At 40.5% G+C, this 18,065-nt stretch overlaps 3 protein-coding genes across 6 annotated transcripts in view; 2 read left to right on the plus strand and 1 right to left on the minus strand.

The window, feature by feature from the left end:
- Positions 1 to 215: 215 nt before the first annotated feature.
- LOC120454667 (solute carrier family 35 member B1 homolog) lies at positions 216 to 1,965 on the plus strand. Its single transcript, XM_039640178.2, has 3 exons — positions 216 to 587; positions 640 to 1,101; positions 1,263 to 1,965. The coding sequence occupies exons 1-3, from the start codon at positions 383 to 385 to the stop codon at positions 1,613 to 1,615; spliced, it is 1,020 nt and encodes a 339-aa protein (XP_039496112.1). The 5' UTR covers positions 216 to 382; the 3' UTR covers positions 1,616 to 1,965.
- Positions 1,966 to 2,699: 734 nt separating this feature from the next.
- LOC120454662 (5'-AMP-activated protein kinase subunit gamma-1) overlaps positions 2,700 to 18,065 on the plus strand; it is a 67,947-nt gene continuing 52,581 nt past the window's right edge. Inside the window, exons 1-3 of one of the 3 annotated variants that reach the window (XM_039640167.2) lie at positions 2,700 to 2,851; positions 10,848 to 11,029; positions 11,205 to 11,359. In XM_039640167.2, coding sequence (XP_039496101.1) covers positions 10,885 to 11,029; positions 11,205 to 11,359 — 300 coding nt within the window. In that variant the 5' untranslated portion in view covers positions 2,700 to 2,851; positions 10,848 to 10,884. The other 2 variants (XM_039640165.1, XM_044006464.1) reach the window with 2 other exon arrangements.
- On the minus strand, positions 15,487 to 17,469 carry LOC120454664 (platelet glycoprotein V). Of its 2 annotated transcripts, XM_039640175.1 has the most exons (2): positions 16,094 to 17,469; positions 15,868 to 15,999 (listed from the first exon to the last, which is right to left on the minus strand). In XM_039640175.1, exons 1-2 carry the CDS (start codon positions 17,430 to 17,432, stop codon positions 15,995 to 15,997), a joined length of 1,344 nt encoding a protein of 447 aa, XP_039496109.1. In that variant the 5' UTR covers positions 17,433 to 17,469; the 3' UTR covers positions 15,868 to 15,994. The 2 variants fall into 2 exon arrangements, with proteins under 2 accessions (XP_039496108.1, XP_039496109.1); XM_039640174.2 differs by having other exon boundaries at positions 15,487 to 17,440.

Raw genomic sequence — 18,065 nt, forward strand, 5'->3', positions numbered from 1 at the left:
CAATAAATGACTAGTTGATTTAACATTTTAATAAGATGTCTTTATATTATTGTTATATATTACATATACTTATTTTCCAAAATGGTAAATAATTAGAATTAAAACTTATTTAAAATAGATAACCACTTTAAAAGATAACCACTTACAAATTACCAATAAACAGGTAGTTGTAGGTACCTGCAATCATATAGTCAAATCTGGCTAGAAGACAGCTAATTCGGCAGCACCGACCACGTATTTGATTGGATTATTTGATAGTCAACGCCAAATCACGGCACTGCAGCCGCGACTCCGGAGAATGCCAACTGTTTAGGATCGTGCATAAAGTCCGACCCAACCGAACCACAAGTCACACGCTTCCCAAAACAGCCATCTGCCCGCCATGAATCTGCCGGAACGCAGTCGCTTTGTGATCTACGCCGTCGGCATCTTCGTATGCTACTTCTTGTACGGAATTGTCCAGGAGAAGTTGACTCGGGGCCGCTACGGTGAGGAGGTCCAGACAGACGGATCCGTGGGCGAACGCTTTACCTACGCCTTGGCCCTTGTTTGGGTGCAGTGCCTCTGCAACTATGTGTTTGCCAAGGGTAAGGATTACGTGGACTGCCAACAAATCACTTCTGATCTGTGGTCTTCTAGTGCTCCTAACCATTAGGCCGCAAAAAGAGGACACTACCAATGCGGGATCCTACGTGGCCTGCTCGCTGACGTATCTGCTGGCCATGGTTTCCACCAATATGGCCATGCGATGGGTTCCCTATCCCACTGCTGTAGTGGGTAAATCAGCCAAACCGATCCCCGTTATGATCCTGGGCGTGCTGATTGGTCGCAAATCCTACAGCTGGACGCGCTATGCCTGCGTACTTACCATTGTCCTGGGCGTTATCTTGTTTATGTACAAGGAAGGCAAGGTGTCCAATTTGCCGGCTGAGACCACGCTACTCGGCGAGGTGCTGCTCTTCCTCAGCCTCTCAATGGACGGATTGACTGGAGCCGTTCAGGAGCGCATTCGAGCGGCCAGTGCGCCCTCGGGTCAGCAGATGATGAGGGCCATGAATTTCTGGAGCACCCTGATGTTAGGCGTTGCTATGGTATTTTCAGGTGAGTGTTTAAAATACTGTTTTATACTGTATTATATACATACGATAAATAAGTTGGCTTAGACTTTCAATGCAGGCTTCTTTATCAAACTTACATATACGAATATTAAGTTTTTACAAATGTCATAGAGAGCATTACAAATTGTGGTTCCCCTTCTTCAGGTGAGGCCAAGGAGTTCTTGTACTTCACTATCCGCCATCCCGAGGCGTGGACCCATTTGTCGCTGATAGCTGTGTGTGGCGTGCTCGGTCAGTTCTTCATTTTCCTAATGGTGGCCTGCTTTGGACCGCTGGCCTGCTCCGTGGTTACGACAACGCGAAAGTTCTTTACCGTCCTGTGCTCTGTTCTGCTGTTCGGAAACGTCCTGATTGCCCGCCAGTGGCTTGGAGCTGTCCTGGTGTTCGCCGCTCTTTTTGTGGACATGCTGTACGGCAAGAAGGCACCTCTGGCTTCGGCCAAAAAGCCTCCAGTTGAGGGAAAGCTCTCCGAGGAGAATAAGAAGCTGACTTCGTAGAATTTCATAGATGATTGCATAGCCTTATGTACATACATATGCACATACACAAATTAAGAAGACAAAGCTTTCGGGTCGAGCGGCTGCAGCGCCAAAGTTTCCTCATTTCCTAGAACTGCTTATCGTACAAAGGATTCTAGCTATAGCGAACACAGCATTCGATACTTGATCTGCAACCCATTAACAGTCGTTTAAGTTAATTAAATTATTGATATCTATTAGAAAAGGAACAAATATTGTGCAAAAATTTACACCAGACCTGAGGGTCTCTAGCATACAGGATCATTCAATCATTTAATGCTGCAATTTATAATTAAAACGTGTTCTTTTATTAAACCGGGTATAAATTATATAATGTGTTGTTCTTACAAAGGCATTTTATGTCCTGGTTTTTTTTATAAATATTTCTAATGCCTCTTACTTAAATTTCGAGCGCCTACATCAAAGTTGCCACCTCACACAAATTGTGAACTATTATGTTTCCAGACAAAAGTGAAACGCTATTAAACTCAAATTTATAGATTAAATATTAATTTGCCGTTATGGTCAAATAAAACTACAAATTTAGTTAGCTACTATATGAACTTAAATGCAATAAATAAAGAAGTACACAATGTTATTGTATCGATACCAATTGGCAACAATCGATAGAAGCACTTAGTCGGCCCTGGCAACTCTAGTTTATTGCCGTAGCCGTTGCAGATACGGTCGAAATTTTCAGAATGTTTTTAAAATATATAAATCCAGTGTGCGCCATGCTTATTATACAATAAAGTAAACGGAACGAAAATTGGCGAAAAATAAAAGAACGCGAGTTTCGAGTTTCGGAACGGAAGGAAACGCAATCGCGCAATTAACCGAAAGTTGCAAAAAGGATATGCCCTGTAGTAGCGGGAAAATGCAATAAAAATTGCAAAGAAAAGCAATAGAAATGCAAAAATTGTGAATTTTGTATTGAACGAGTGCACTGTGACGTGTGATTAAAAAGAATAACAAAATTTGCTCGTTTGCATAAATCAAATAAAATATTTTCTTATTGGATGAGTCGCACTCTAGTTGTTGTTGCTGCTGCCGCTGCCAGCTGTTTCACTGTGTATTTGTTTTTGCCCTGGTGACGTCCGTGCGCGTGTGTGTGTGAGTGTCTTTTAGCTTTGGCTTAATTTTAGCAACTAAATTCGATCGAAAGTGAGTGTGGGTCGCAGCGACGCGAATAAAAGCGAAGACAAAGGCGGCAAAGTAAGTGAATTGTGTATTTATAATCGAGATATGTAAGATGTAATTTCAAAATTGTTCAATGTAAATGTGCTCTCATGCTAACATGTTGAAGTGGGAGTGAAAGCACAACAAACAACCCCAAATCGCGGTCTTACTATCTCTTTTCCCCCTGGGGCGTGGGGGTGGATGGTCATATGTACCGTTAGCCGGTTGTTGTTTCCTCTCTCTCCCTCTCTTGAAATAACGGTTAAATAGAAGCCGGCAAAATGCATTATGTAAATTTTTAACTTGTGCCCCAATTTAATGTCATACTCCCACTTATCAGCGTGTCGTCAGACGGAATAATTGTGAAAAAGTGATTTATGCTTGCGATTCGCTGTCCCGCTCTTCTGCAGATAGCGAAATTAAGCGCCTCCAGCCCCTCTTATCGCCCGCACCAGTTCAACAATAAAATAATGACTGTCGGGCAAAACAAAGAGCACATGCATAAATAATACAGGCGGGCCACTAGGCACAAACAAACACACACATTGCAATTCAGATGCGACATTTACACTGATAACGTGACGTCGGACAGTACGAGTGCAGGGGGAGGAGAACAATTGCAAATCATTCCGTGCCATGATATCTGAAAATGATTGTTTGACATGGTGATAATGAACACTGAACATCACGTGTGTTTCATTATTTGATGATAGTAATAGTAGTATTGATGTTTGAAAAGTTACATATGTATCTTTTACAGTCAGATGTTCTTAAGCAAAGTGGTATTGCTACTATTACTACGTACATGTGTTTTGCGTAAGTAAGTGGGACAACCTTATCATCTAAGCAAACATATGTATGTAGTTTATATGACACATTTTTTTTACGTAAATTTTACTACTATAATTAACTACTTTAGTACAACGTTGATCTTACATGAATATGTATGTAGGTTATTTAAATGATTACACATTTGAATCTGTATTGGGGACTACCCATGGAACAATTCCACTTTTCTTTGATATTCCACAGCTAAATAAAACCTTGAGAAGCCAATGACCTCCTACAAAGATTCAGCATACTTTACCTTTGACCCCTACAGACATAATCACTCTTACTTTTCTGGCCTCTCATTCGTCACGGCTCACCTGAGGCCAATAAACGCTCCTGACATATTCGAGAATAAAAGCAAAGCAAATTTAGCGGGCAATAGTAAGAGAATCAAGCCTTTGGACAGTATTTATAAACACCCTTTCCTGTCTGTTTTTCTTAATTCATTTGTTGAGTTCGTGTGTGCCCAAATGTCTGCCCCAGGAACATCGCTCACCAATTCACCCATCAACCACCCACCATTCATGATGTCATTCACTGCGGGCCATCGAGTCACATGTTTCGATTTGGATGTGCGCCCAAACGAAAGGCGAAATAACGAAAATCAAGAAAATTTCCTTTGTATTGAGGAAAAGCTTAGCTATTTCTTCTCTTTAGACGCAAATCGCGTAAAGTTCTTCGCCAAGCAAAACGTAAAAATTGTTAGGATATGTGCTGTTGAAAATAATGATAGACGGACGGACTGTGAGTAGGTGTTTATGCACTGAGAAAAAATGGCCTTATAATATTTTTACAACAAATAATCCACGTTGAATAGTGAGTAACAATTAATTGTTTAAATGGATCAAGTAGTCGCAGATTGACATAAATAAGTTTAAAACTCCTTCCCATATACTTTTCTCAGTGTATGCTTTATAGGAGCACTACAAGTTTGCACTTTGTTAATAATGTTTATAATTTCATTGACAGTGCTATAAAGTTCTGTTTACTGTTTGCTTTTCATTTTTCCGCTGGTTGAGTTTCAAATAAATTTTAATTGGCATTGATTTGAGATTAGCGTTTTACCTAATCGGAGAACAAAGAAGCTCTTTATTGCCTTTGGCATAGTGCGAATTAATGCATACAAATTATAAATAAGTTAGGGAACATCATGAAAGCTTAAACTTTTGATCATTTCTACTTTCTGCTGAATTCAATTTTGGGGTAAATCCTAACTATATTGGGCTGCTGCAACTATGTACAGCTGCGAAAAAAAAAATAGCAGCACTTGCCCAGTAATACTTTGAATAAGTCTTCTACCTACAATTTAGGGCTTAAAAGGAGCTGAAATACCTTTTAGAAAGGTAAAACAATTCACTTTTAGGAAAAAAAATAACTCAATTGTTTATTATTCTTATCTAAATGAGGATCTTGTTAAAAACGACAAATTAGGCGAAAATAAACAGCAGCACTTCATGAAAAATGCTTCAATTTTCAATTTTAAACTTGATAGTAAAAAATGCACTAATAACAAATGTTTGCGTGCTAAAACTACACCCTTCCCACTAATTTAATATTTGGTTGGGTATCCCTTATGACCAGTAACAGGATCGCAACGTTTTGGCATGGAATCAACCAGGTCCTGGCACCGGTTTTAGGATATTTTGCTCCAGGACTCCTTAATTATACCCAAAGTTATTCGTTGTTAGTTGGCTTTGAAGCTACAACTGCTTTTCTCATTTCTGACCAAGAATTTTTGATGGGATTACGGCCTGGGGACTGTTCAGGCCAATCCAAAACAGGAACAGATTTATTTTGGAACGAATCCTTGGCTTTCCTGCTGGTGTACTTGGGGTCATAGTCTTGTTAATAGTATTCGGAAAAGGGTAGCATCATTGTCACCAAAATATCCACAAACACATGTTGATCCATAATGGTTTTTATCCATGGTATATTATGGTATTGCCCCAACTAAATAGTACGAGAAACAAGTCCATACCATTATACAGGATCCTTCGTGTTTAATTGCTTCTACTGTGTCGTTCCTAGTTATATTCGGTGTTCCTAGGGCGCCTTACCCTCGATCAAGATCCATTGCCACCAAAAAAAACCACCTTGCTCTCATCTGACAATAAAAAGTTCGTCCATCTTTCGCATGGCCAATTTAAATGTTCCTTGACGAACTTTATGCGCTTGGGTATGTGTCTCCCATTTAAAAAAAGGACTTTCCTTAAACTACAGCCTTTTAAACCGTGTTCCCTTAGACATGTGTGAACTGTTTGAACTGTTGCGGATATGTTGAGATCCTTTTTCAGTTCGGTAGAAGCTTTAAATGGATCCTTCTTGCTCTCGGGCACTAGCCTTTTGATGAGATGGGTGCCCAATGATTGTTTTCTCCCACGTTATTCGGGATTCTCGTTGTAGGTAATTGCATTTCCTATCATTTTGTTTTAGCATTGAAGGATTAGACCAATATTTCTGTGTGATTTTCCTTCAGAAATTGGTTTTTTGACCATGTCACGTTTATCTGAAGTGCAATGTTCTCCTCGTCCCATTTAAATATTTTTTTTAAGGTATGTTTAAAAAATAATGTTGGAAATAGGAATATAAATGTCAAGTTTTATACCCATGTGCTTTTCACCAAAACAAACCGCCGACAAGTATTGAATATTTGAAAAAATCGATAGTGCTGCTATTTTTGTTTTCGCCTCATTTTAGACCTTGCTGCCCAAAAAAAATTATAAAAAATAAAGGTATGGGACAATTAAAATTTTTTTTTTCATTTTTTGATGGGAAAAATATCTAGCATTATGCGAAAAATCTGTATTTCGTACTTTCGGTAACGCAACCTTAATTTATTTGATCGAGAATAAAATACGTAGTGGTGCTGCTATTATTTTTTTCGCAACTGTATATTCATTCCTTCATGATGATGGTTGAATACCATATACCATCATTAGATTGACCATTGTGTTTTTCATGCGTACAAGAAAAAGCTATTGAGATAAGGAGGTACATACATACATATATAAAGTACTCTATAAGGAATAAATTCCCTTTATGACTTGGGGGCTTTTCAATATCACCTTATTGATTATAAACTCTTGAATACCATTTATTAGGTCATCCATTTAAATATCTGTTTTGTTTTTATCAATTCATCACATTCTTGTGCAATTCCACGACAGAAGTCAGATTAAGTCCTAATTCATCACTTTGACACAATGTGCGGCTGAGTCGCTAGATAATTCCATTTGACTTTTGTTTTTTCATCCTCCCAATTGTCAAAATCCTCCGCCCACAATTGTCCATCTGCTTTCAATTAGCAGACATGCACCACATGCCCCTCCCCCCTCCAATGGAGGGCGGTGCGCTCACGTGTCGCCAACAGCTGATGGAGCTTTCTCTGGTGGCGTGTACGCGATTTCTGGCACTTTCTAGGAGCACCGCTCTCTTTCTCTTTATCATGCAGGCCTATCCTTCTCTCCATTTATCCGGTACTTTTAGGGACATGTACTTTATTGCTCCTTTTCGAACATAGACGTACGTATTTTGAGAAGAGTCTGGTACAGTGGTACAGTTTACTTTCTTTACAAATTTAATACATTAACTAAACTAAATAAAATTAATTGGGTAAAAGCGCAATGTAACTATGATTTATTCCATCAAATGTTTAATATACGATACGAGGGTCGTTTGATAAGTCCGTGACTTTTTGTATTTGCCGCGCACCTGCTCTAAATACAACACTGCTCCTGTCAGCAGTTATCGATTAACAGCTGACTGTAAAATTTTGAGAAAGCTGCGTTTTTTGGTTTGCGTTTTATAGGCATTGAAAGCAGACGATCTCGTGAATTTTAACGAAAATGGAAAAAAGTGAATTTCGTGTGCTAATTAAGCATTATTTTTTGCGTAAAAAATCCATCACCGAAACCAAGGAAAGACTTGATAAATATTATGGGGACTCTGCACCATCAATTTCAATGGTTAAGAAATGGTTTACTGAGTTCCGTTGTGGTCGTACCAGTACAAGTGATGCCGAACGTTCAGGTCGCCCAAAAGAGGTCGTCATGCCAGAAATCGTCGACAAAATCCATGGAATGATATTGGATGATCGGAGAATGAAAGTGCGTGAGGTAGCTGAGGCTGTAGGCATCTCAACTGAACGGGTACATCACATTTTACATGAATATTTGGACATGAAAAAGCTTTCCGCGCGATGGGTGCCGCGATTGCTCACACACGACCATAAGCGCAACCGTGTGACCATTTCAAAGGAGTGTTTGGCTATGTTCAACCGCAATCCAAACGAATTTTTGCGCCGTTTCGTTACCGTAGACGAAACATGGATCCACCACACCACACCAGAGACCAAAGAACAATCAAGACAGTGGGTTTCTCCGGGTGAACGTGCACCAAAGAAGGCCAAGGTGGGTCTGTCGGCCAACAAGGTCATGGCCACAGTTTTTTGGGATGCACAAGGTATCATTCACATCGATTACCTTGAAAAGGGTAAAACGATCACCGGCGAATATTATTCAGAGCTTTTGGACAGATTCGATATTGATTTGAAGCAGAAACGACCGCATTTGGCGAAAAAAAAGTGCTGTTCCATCAGGACAATGCACGGGTGCACACGTGTGTAGTCAGCATGGCAAAATTTCATAAATTGGGCTACGAACTGCTACCCCATCCAGCATATTCTCCAGATTTAGCCCCCTGTGACTATTTTTTGTTTCCAAACATGTAGAAATGGCTCGGCGGTAAGAGATTCGGGTCAAATGAAGAGGTCATCACAGAAACAAACGACTATTTTGAGGGCCTTGAGAAAACCTATTATTTGGAAGGAATAAAAAAATTGGAAAAACGCTGGACTAAATGTATAGAGCTAAAAGGAGATTATGTTGAGAAATAAAACGCTTCTTTGACGAAAAAAATATATTTTATTCAAAAAGTCACGGACTTATCAAACGACCCTCGTAGTTAATACTTCAGATATGAGGCGTTCCCTCTATAATTCTCTTTTCCATAAACTGCTAACATAAATAAATTGCAAATATCATCCCCTTTACATGGGTTTTGTTTACAAACAATATCCACAGAGATATATAAAACTAATTCTATAAACGTATTAAATGTCTTTTAAAATGCTCAGAAAATTTTATTTTCAAACACTGATGCCCAAAGAGGGAAAAGTGTAGTTGGGACTTTCATTTTATCTGCAATTTTATGAATTAAATATACTGCAGAGCTCTCTCGCTCTCCTTATCTCCGATGCTACTTATTGCACTGCCGCTTTTGCTCTCTCACACTCTCTCACTGCATTTGGTTGCAGTGGTGGTGGTGCTGGCCACTCGTTTCAGCCACTTCTTCTCGCTGACTTCTGAATTCTGACTTCGGATTCGGTTTATTTTGGTGCTGCATTCGTTTTAGCCGCGTTTCGTTTTCGCTTTCGGGTCCTCTTGTTGTTGTTTTGCCAATTTCGCTTTTGGCAGTTGCATAAAGTGAAACAAACGCGAAATAAATTCCGCAGCAGGTCGGCCGCTCTGATGCTCTTAGTCTGCCGCTCTCTTCGCGTCTCTTTGTTTTTATTATTTTGTTCCAAGTGCTCAGTCGAGAAGTGTTAGCAGCGCGTTCTAAATGCTTTTTTTTATTGGTGCTGTTTTAGTGTTTCGGTGTTAATTTGTCGGGCATAAAAAGAGGTGCAGAAAATCAATAAAATATTATAAAACATTTCGAAACACGCAAAGTAACGAGTTTGTCAGTTCCCACTGACCATCTGTACAAGTGGCGTATGAACGATATATGTATATAGTATCGCATGTTTGGTTGTGCGTGTTATGCAAACGTTTTTCGGCAAAGCAGCTGAAAAATCAAGTTAACATAATACAACAAAACGATACATAATACAATAAATACTAAATAAAATAAATACTTACATCGTAATGGTTCTACTTAAAGTGAAAGTGTTTATAATTCACTATTTCTATTTAAACTGCTGAGGCAAAGCAATTTATATAAAGATTACTAAGGTAAATGTAAAATCCTGATCTTTATCTTTGTTAACGTAAATATCCCAAAATCCAAGGGCTGAAATAAGTTAATTGAAAAACGTAATTGTGCTCAGAGTATATAACAAAGTAGGAGATTTTGCGTAAATTACTTAAATATTGTGTACTTTTGTGTAGGCCGCTGACTTTAGTCACAGTTCAATAAATGATATACGCAACTTACCGTCAAATGAAGCTGTCGAGCTTTATATTGTTGTGCCTAGCATTGGCGGCAATCAAAAATTCCTCTTGATGCTCGGAAATTAGTGACATAGATGATGTCTCATCTGAGTAAACAATTTCTTTTTTTGCGACATTTTGGAAATGCCAAACAGGTTCAATTGAGGGAATATAAACAAAAGATAAAAGAAATATTAAATGCTTGGCTGCCGTTTTTATTCTGCGCAGCCAGGCAATCAACCAAAAATATCACACATACGCCACGTTGCCGCGTGGCGCTGAGTCAGCTGTTCACCCCCACCGCTTTTCCTATATATTTCTGCAGTTGAATAACTTGTGTGGCACACTTTTCAGGAACTCGTTCATGCACTTTTCGAGATTTTCAATTATGATTTCCGCGAAGAGAGAGAGAAAGAGCGTAGCCACTTTTCACATTATGCAGTCTGCTTAGAGGCGCCAAGAAAGCTATGTTAAAGTAAACTCGCGTGCAATGAGCTCGCAAAGTCAACTTTCCGACTGCCTCTGACCACTGCACAGTGGGCCGAACTCAGATTGCCAAGTAAAATAAACCAACAGCTAGATAACTAACTCGTGCATTGAGATGGTGTTGAAATAGCTAATCCAAAGCCCTCCCAATAACCAACGTGGCGTATTAGTAATTAGTAATGAACATGAGCTGTAGCTCAGTTGGTTACGAACCAACTTCATTCATTTAAATTCGTTCAAGTAAAGTCCATATACAAAAATGGTTATCCAATTTTTTACGATACATCAGATGCATCTAATATATGATGATATTAATACCTTACCCCCTTAATGGCATGTGTTAGGGTTGTATTCGAGAAATGCATTTTTAAGAACTCAGGGATTAATATAATCTCATTCTCTAATGACTTTAATTCAAGTGAGTTGAAGTTTTTTTTGTCAAAAGTACAATACATTTAGACCACCTGTGCGCACTATTGATTTCATTTTCTCACACTTCATTGTAGCTCCAGCCGAGGCCGACGAGGAAGCATCAGGCACAGGATGCAGAGCAGTGCAAGCGGAGCGTCGGGGGGGAGCAACTACGAGGACGTAGCCGCCGCCCGGCGAGGCCGCTTCCGAGTCACCTCCTCCACGCCACAGGGTCCGCCCGAAACGACGCTCGGCCGCTTCCGTCTCATGCCCACATGTAAGTTGCTTCAGTTCGTTTGCCTTTAAGTTAGGAGTTTATACATACTTAATAGGTTTATCTAAAACTCTACGCTTAACTTGGCTCTAATTTGGGTTATTAGTCATTACAGCTACATGTCTAGTGCTTAAAAATGTCTAGTGCAGAATACTGACCCCTTCTATCTCCATTGCAGCTAATTATGGCGCCATTTCGCCAATCCTCCAGCGGGGTCGCTTTGCCGTGATTCCCGAAGAGCCCCAAGCCGGCTCCCCCGCATTGGGAACTCCTCCGCCGGGCAGCCGAACAGCGCGTTCTCCATCGCCCGAGTGGGACTTCGACATTGAGCAGGTGAGTGACTAATATGGATTGATCAAACTATCAACTATGGTGATTTCATCGAGAAAACCTATTTTTGAGAGCATTTAAAGTGTATTTGTTGCGTCCCTGGCCCTATTTTAAATGGACCAAGTGAAGTTCGTGAATGTGCGGAACTTCAGCGACTCCGATTTCGAGTATTTTGCTGTTTCTGGTGGCGTCATTTTGTGCTTCTAGGTGGCCTCAGTGCAATGCGCCATTTTTATTGATTTTTGTTGGCTTGGCCGAAGTTTCGAAGAGTTTGGGTGGGCTCCGCTAGTGTGAAAGGCAAGTCAAGGCAACTAATTCGGTTATTTCGGATTATTTATGGGACATATATTCTAATTCTAGCATTATGATGGGAATAGGAATATGCTAATTTGGGTTCGATGATTTTGTTGAGTTAGGCTAGATAAAGCAATATTTTTTATAGGTAAACTGTTCACATTTTCAATGTTTGTTGTGATTTTAAGAGCGTAGTAGTTTTCGCAATTCAAGCTCAGCGCCTTTTTGGCGCCCAAATTGGTGGTACATGACCCAAGCTGCTTGTTACAAACCACACGCTCCGATCTGGCAACGTGTTGGTTCATCAGTATGACCGTAGCCGGAAAGTGCAAAGCGTATTTCATTAAAAATAGCTTCTCTTTAACTATTGGTTTATAATAGAGTGACTTTTTGGCTCGTAATACGGGTTGGCATGTAAATCGTAAATCAGTTGTATTAATTTCAATCATTTTACAAATATCCAGTTATCGAAAATACTAAATCAACGTTCTATAAACCGCACTCCCATTCCAACATTGGGAAAAGATCTGTAGCGATAACGATAGGCACAGAGTAAGACCTTTTCTGCGGGATTTCTCCCCCGATGACGATGACAATAATCGTGAGTTTGGTTGCGAACTCTGCTTGGTGAAAACGCAGCGGATTACGAGGTTGGAAAAAACTTTTGATTCGCGTTAAAAAACGGCAGTGCAGTGAAAAACAATCAAAATTAAATGTTAATAACTAATCACTAATTTATTATAAATAAATTGATTGAGAGAAATTTCGAGTGTGGTGTCAGAATAGCGTATCCACACCAGTGAGTGGCTCGGCAATATTATTCTTTTGTGATAAGCTGCGTGAACAGCTTTTAATTGTGCGCGAATGGAATGCAGAAATTGCATTGACAACAGCAACGACGGAGAATCGAACTTTTTTCTTTTGAATGCGCAAATGAATTGTGAAACTTCTTCCTTGTTTCGCAAAACAATAGCTCTAATCGCTGTTCCTTCCCATGCATAAATATGTACATGTACATGTTCATCTGTACATCCATATAAAAAATCAATAATCGGCGATCAGCTGTTACGCATACAAACAAACACATGGCGTCGCCTGCTGCTGCTGGAAAGAGCAACCAAAACGTTTTGGAAATTTTCCACGGACAAATACTTTTATTTGCCCAGATTCGCTATTTCCTTGTTTTGTGCCAGTTTCTGTCTGTGCTTCGCGCAGTAATGAAATAGATTCTTAATAAAAAGTGGCAAATACAACAACGTCCTGCTCTTTTGCCCCTCTTCTTGCCCCTTCCATTGTCCGATCAGCTTCGGTGCGTGTTCCAATTGGAAAGTCGAGTACAAAGTGGAAGCGCGCGCCAGAATAAATTTTCATTTTGATTTTTTATGGCTCGCATTCTTTTCTTTTATTAAGATCGATTCGGTTGTGGTTGCTGTTGTTTTTGTGCTTGTGATTTATTTGGTGTTGAACAAAATGGCTGATAATTAGCCGAGTGAAATGAGAGGTGTAATCTAATCTGAAAAGTCAACACCTCGAAAGTGTTTGGACATCCAGCGAAAAGTAGTCATTATAATTTCGCTCTAATCTCTGAATACGTGTACATATATACATATGTTCATATAATGCGCCAATACAACCAGCTAATTCGTTACGTCTCTTCTTATTTACAATAATATTTTAGCCCAGCTAAATGCCTAATCGCGAAATTGTTTACAAAAGTTCTGTTTTCCACCCGTTCAGGTGAACGTGAATGTGTAAAGTGTAAATGTGGAAGTGTGTAAATGTGTACGTGAGTGCGGATGTGTATGTGCTCCTGTGTCTGTGAGCCTGTCAAATTAATTTTTAACCGAAATTCGACGATTGTGATTCTGCAATCTGCAATCGAATCAAAAACACATCCAATTACTGATACTGATTAATAAACACAAAAGGTGGGTGCCAGTTCTTTCTATAATTATCAAAAACATGATTTATTTCAGTGCCCTAATTTCTTTTTGTGTTGATATGAGCGCGTTTGACGTTTGATTTTCCCCAAATCTTTTCCATCTGCCTTTTGTGTCGGTGACTAAGTTGAGTGGGTGGGAAATTCCCCAGTTCGCGGCGACGCTGGAAAATACCCAAAATCGCGGACACTTTGGATTTCATAGTTCGATTTTTGAAACTTAGATGTTGTTTTTGTATTACGAGCGTTCAGGTATTTTAGAACAGTTTAATTTAAATTGTTATATTCGGTGAAATAAATAGAATAATAATATATTATATAATATATCTTTCCAAAGCTTAGTATGTTGTTTTGGGCAATTTTTCTTCAACCAATTTAGTTTTTGAAATTGAAATCGTAAGTCGATAGCGACATTGTGATAATAATATTACACAGAACTTTAAATCAAAATCAAGAACCTTAGAAATTAATCAACATAACATATTTTGAGGTCTTACTTGAATTCTTTATACAGTTTGAATGGTCGTAAAAACACGATTTGGGACATTCTTCGAGAAACTCAAGTTTTGTTGGATGTTTTAAAACTTATTTTAAGTTATAAGCTATAAAACCATAAGTGCCTTTCTTATTATCACAATACCTACTACATCTTAGACATTGACTAATTAAGCAAACACACTTCAACTGAATTCCCAGAAATTGGGGGAGATAGCTACAGAAGTTTCCAATCAGCTAGCTTCGAACTTTGATCTGCGATACAACTAATAGAACTCACAGATATTCGCACTCTATGGTAATACTGAATGTTCGCACTTACAGCTGGCACGATTTGCGTGCCAATTACCTCAAAACAATAATAAATTGCACTGCCAATATACACAAACCGTATTCGAAATTCGTGTACGAATTGATATATGTATAATGGAATATCTGTAGATTATTCCTAATCACATGCACACGATATTCCGGATCAGCAGATTGGCCAGTGATCGGATCGTCGAGTTCCTTCCTTTCGAAGTGGCTGCACTGAAACCGAAACTGTTTGTTTATCTTAGCAATTAGTTACCAATAAATGTGTGAGCAAGCGAATCGTAGGAAAAGAGCGTAAATAATCAAAACTGCTGGCATTAGCAGATGGCAATTTATATCTGAACACTTAAGCTATTCGATCGAATTCCATATTGTTGTTTAGTTTCCGAAAATATTGGTTCTGTAATTGACTTGACTTTGTCCAATTGCTCAAGTTCTTCGAGCCCCTTAATCTTCTCTTTGGCCACCAGCTGCCCCCTTGTTTATCTGTTTTGTTTGCCAGCCCGAGTTGAACGAACCTCTTTCAATATCTTTCAGCAAGGGAACACAAAGCACCGCCATTGCTGTGCTCGAAAAACAATATTTTTGTTTAAATATTATTGTACGTATACGACACAGCGACCAACAAATATTTACTAGATGTGGTCATGTTGCAAATTGCATTGATTTTGGGGGCTGGGAATGCAACCTCAGCAGAGAAAAAGAGTATGGACAGCAGAATTTGGTTTGGAGACTAGGGAACTAAAGTCAAGATCCTCAACTATCAGATACCCGTTATTCAGCCTGTGGGAGTAGTGGGCGTGGCAACATTGGGAAACGAACTTGCGGTAGTTGGTTGTCTCTGGAATCTGCATGTCTAGCTCAATTTTCAAGTTGTTGTAGTTCCTACGATTTTGACGTTCATACGGGCGTTCATACGGACGTTCATACCGACGTTCATACGGACGGACAGACTGATGGACAGATGGTCATGGCCAAATCGGCTCGGCTAGTGATCATGATCAAAAATATATATATGGTATACAGGGTTGGAACTGCTTCCTTCTACCTGTTACGTACTTTTGAAGGACGAGTGAAAAATGATTTCTTTATTAGACTGGAAAATTGTATGTTTAATGCTGAGAAGGTTTAGAAAATTCCTCATTTATATGTGTATATAATTGTAAAGCTTTTAAAATGTGATCACATAAAATAGGCAATGTATTACATCGTTTGGAACCAAAAATGTGGGGAGCTTTAGACGGACAAGGTCACCTGACTCCAAACAGTTTTGTTGAGCACTTCAAGGGCCTGAATCTGATCATTCAATTGGGAGAGTTTACTGGACATCAAATCAAACTTGGACTCAAAGTGCTGCACCACCGCTTTGAGTTCCTCACGCAGTTTGTCCACCTCACTTGAGTCAGAATTACTTGTTGTTGGGGAGGACTCCACACTGGCAGAGATTTCCGAGGAGGAAAAATCCACACCCTCCTTTTCGGGCAAGCGATACATGCAGGCTATTCCGTGAAAGTATTCCCCCGGGAAATCCGGATCGTAGTTGTCCACTGTGTAGGCAATGCCATTGGCACGGATGAGCACATCCATAATGTTTCTCAGGCTGAAGCAGTTCCAATTATTGCCATGAATGTAGAAGTGAGTTAGTTGCGTGAGTTTAGGAAACGCGGAGGGATCGATTTCCGTCAGATTATTACCAGAAATGTCCAGCTTTTGCAGATTTTGCATACCCTGCAGAGCTTCCAGCGGCAGCTCCACCTGGCCCGTATTCCGCAGCACCAGCATCTCCAGGTGTGGCGTCCGCCAGCCCTCGGGCAACTGACCCAGCCTCGGATTGTCCGCCACATCCAGGTGCCGGAGTCTGGGCACCCGGCTCAACGACGCCAGCTGAATCAGCGAGTTGTTGCGCAGCACCAAGTGCTCCAGGGCCTCCGAGGCGGGAAAGTACAGCTCCCGCACGCGATTGTCGCTCAGATCGACATTCGTCACCGATCCGTACAAATTGACACGGTCCAGCGAGCAATTGCGAACGGTCAGATTGGTGGCATTAATGTTCAGTAGAAGCACAACCAGCTCGGGGTTATGCGATAGATCCACGTACTGCATCTGGTGATGTGGTCCCCGGGATCGAAAGGCGTACTCGCCCACCTCCCGCAGTCTGTTGTTCTGCATGGCGACCGACAAGAGGCCCGGATTGTGGACAAATAAATCGCTTTCAATGGTGGTCAGTTGGTTATCGGCCAGGCCCACGTGCCGCAGACTCTTCAGGTCGGCAAATACACCCTCGGGTAAATCCTCTAGGCGATTCTCAGTGAGATCCAGGTACTGCAAGTTCGCGAGATTATCAAACGCACCCGCTTGCAGTTTGCCCAGTTTGTTGCGATTCAGGAAGAGAAACTCCAAGTTTCCGGCTCCCCTGAAGGTTTTCGTGGGCAGCACCTTGATTAGATTATCGCTCAGCAGAAGGATCACTAGCTTATCCGCGCCAATGGAAAAGTTCTCCCAGTAAATGAAGCGGATGCCACAGCCTCGCATGTCCAGCTCACTGACCTCCAGAGTGTAAAATAATCGCAGGGGAAAGTTTGTGAAGGTGCAGTTCTCGAAGATCAGGGTTCGCGACTGCTCCTCATCGCCGACTTCGTAGGTGGTGCCATCCTCAGCAATCCGCACCTCCGTTGGCAGATCAAAGGTGGCCTTCTCGTCCTCTCCCGCAAACTCAAAACCCCTGCAGCTGGTTACCTTGCCCTCCGTTTGACAATGACCTTCCAAGCTGGAAACCAGCACGATTCTAGATAGATTCTCCACATCTGTATCCGCGTCCTCCTCAGCACCAGTTGTTGCCGTCAATGAGATCAGCAAACAGCTCCAGAGGAACGGCAGACAATTCCGGACGTACATTTGGCGTGCTCCACGATTCACGTTCGACCTGAAACTGATTCCAAACGATGACCGCCAAACGCCTGGCCAGATAAGCCCTGCTATAATGCTCAAATAACGATCATCAGTTCTATATAATTTCCAGCCCATTCTATTCATGGTGTTTTGATTTTGCGAAAAAAATATGGTTCATCTGAGGCGAGTACAGTTCGTTTCGAAAGTGTAAGTCAGAGAATTTTAGGCAATCGGAATGGCAACGAATTTCTCAAATGGTTAAAAATATGGCTTACTTTTTATATTCTGATCAGTAGAGCTTTAAAAATCGCTGTAAATGCTAGACTGCTGACTAAGTAACAGACTTAATTAGATTTATTCGTTAGAGAGCTAAAATATTAGGAATATATATTGAAAGGAAAATAACGTCTATTGCTGTATGTGAGATAGGAAAATCGGGTTGGTTTTGTAGTCACCATTATTTTGACACTTGTTTGTGCTCTCCATTTATTATTCATTATTTTGTGCTGCCCCATGGAGTTCTCGCTCTGTTGCTTCCATTCGAAATTCCGGCGAGACTCACTAAGTTCGAAAAAAACATTGTACAATATCTGCGGAGCAGTTCCAACCAGCAGTTCCCTGTGTTGCCTTATCATGAAGTGTTTACTCGGCGATTTGCTAAACAAAAGGTGGAAATCTCTTGGCTGCTGATAGTGGACATGAGACACTCGCCAGTGCTGGCCATATCGAAAACACCCTTATGTAAGGGTATTTTCACGGTCCTAAATGGCTTTTACC

The sequence above is a fragment of the Drosophila santomea genome, chromosome 3R, assembly GCF_016746245.2.
Source record: "Drosophila santomea strain STO CAGO 1482 chromosome 3R, Prin_Dsan_1.1, whole genome shotgun sequence".
NCBI lineage: Eukaryota > Metazoa > Arthropoda > Insecta > Diptera > Drosophilidae > Drosophila > Drosophila santomea.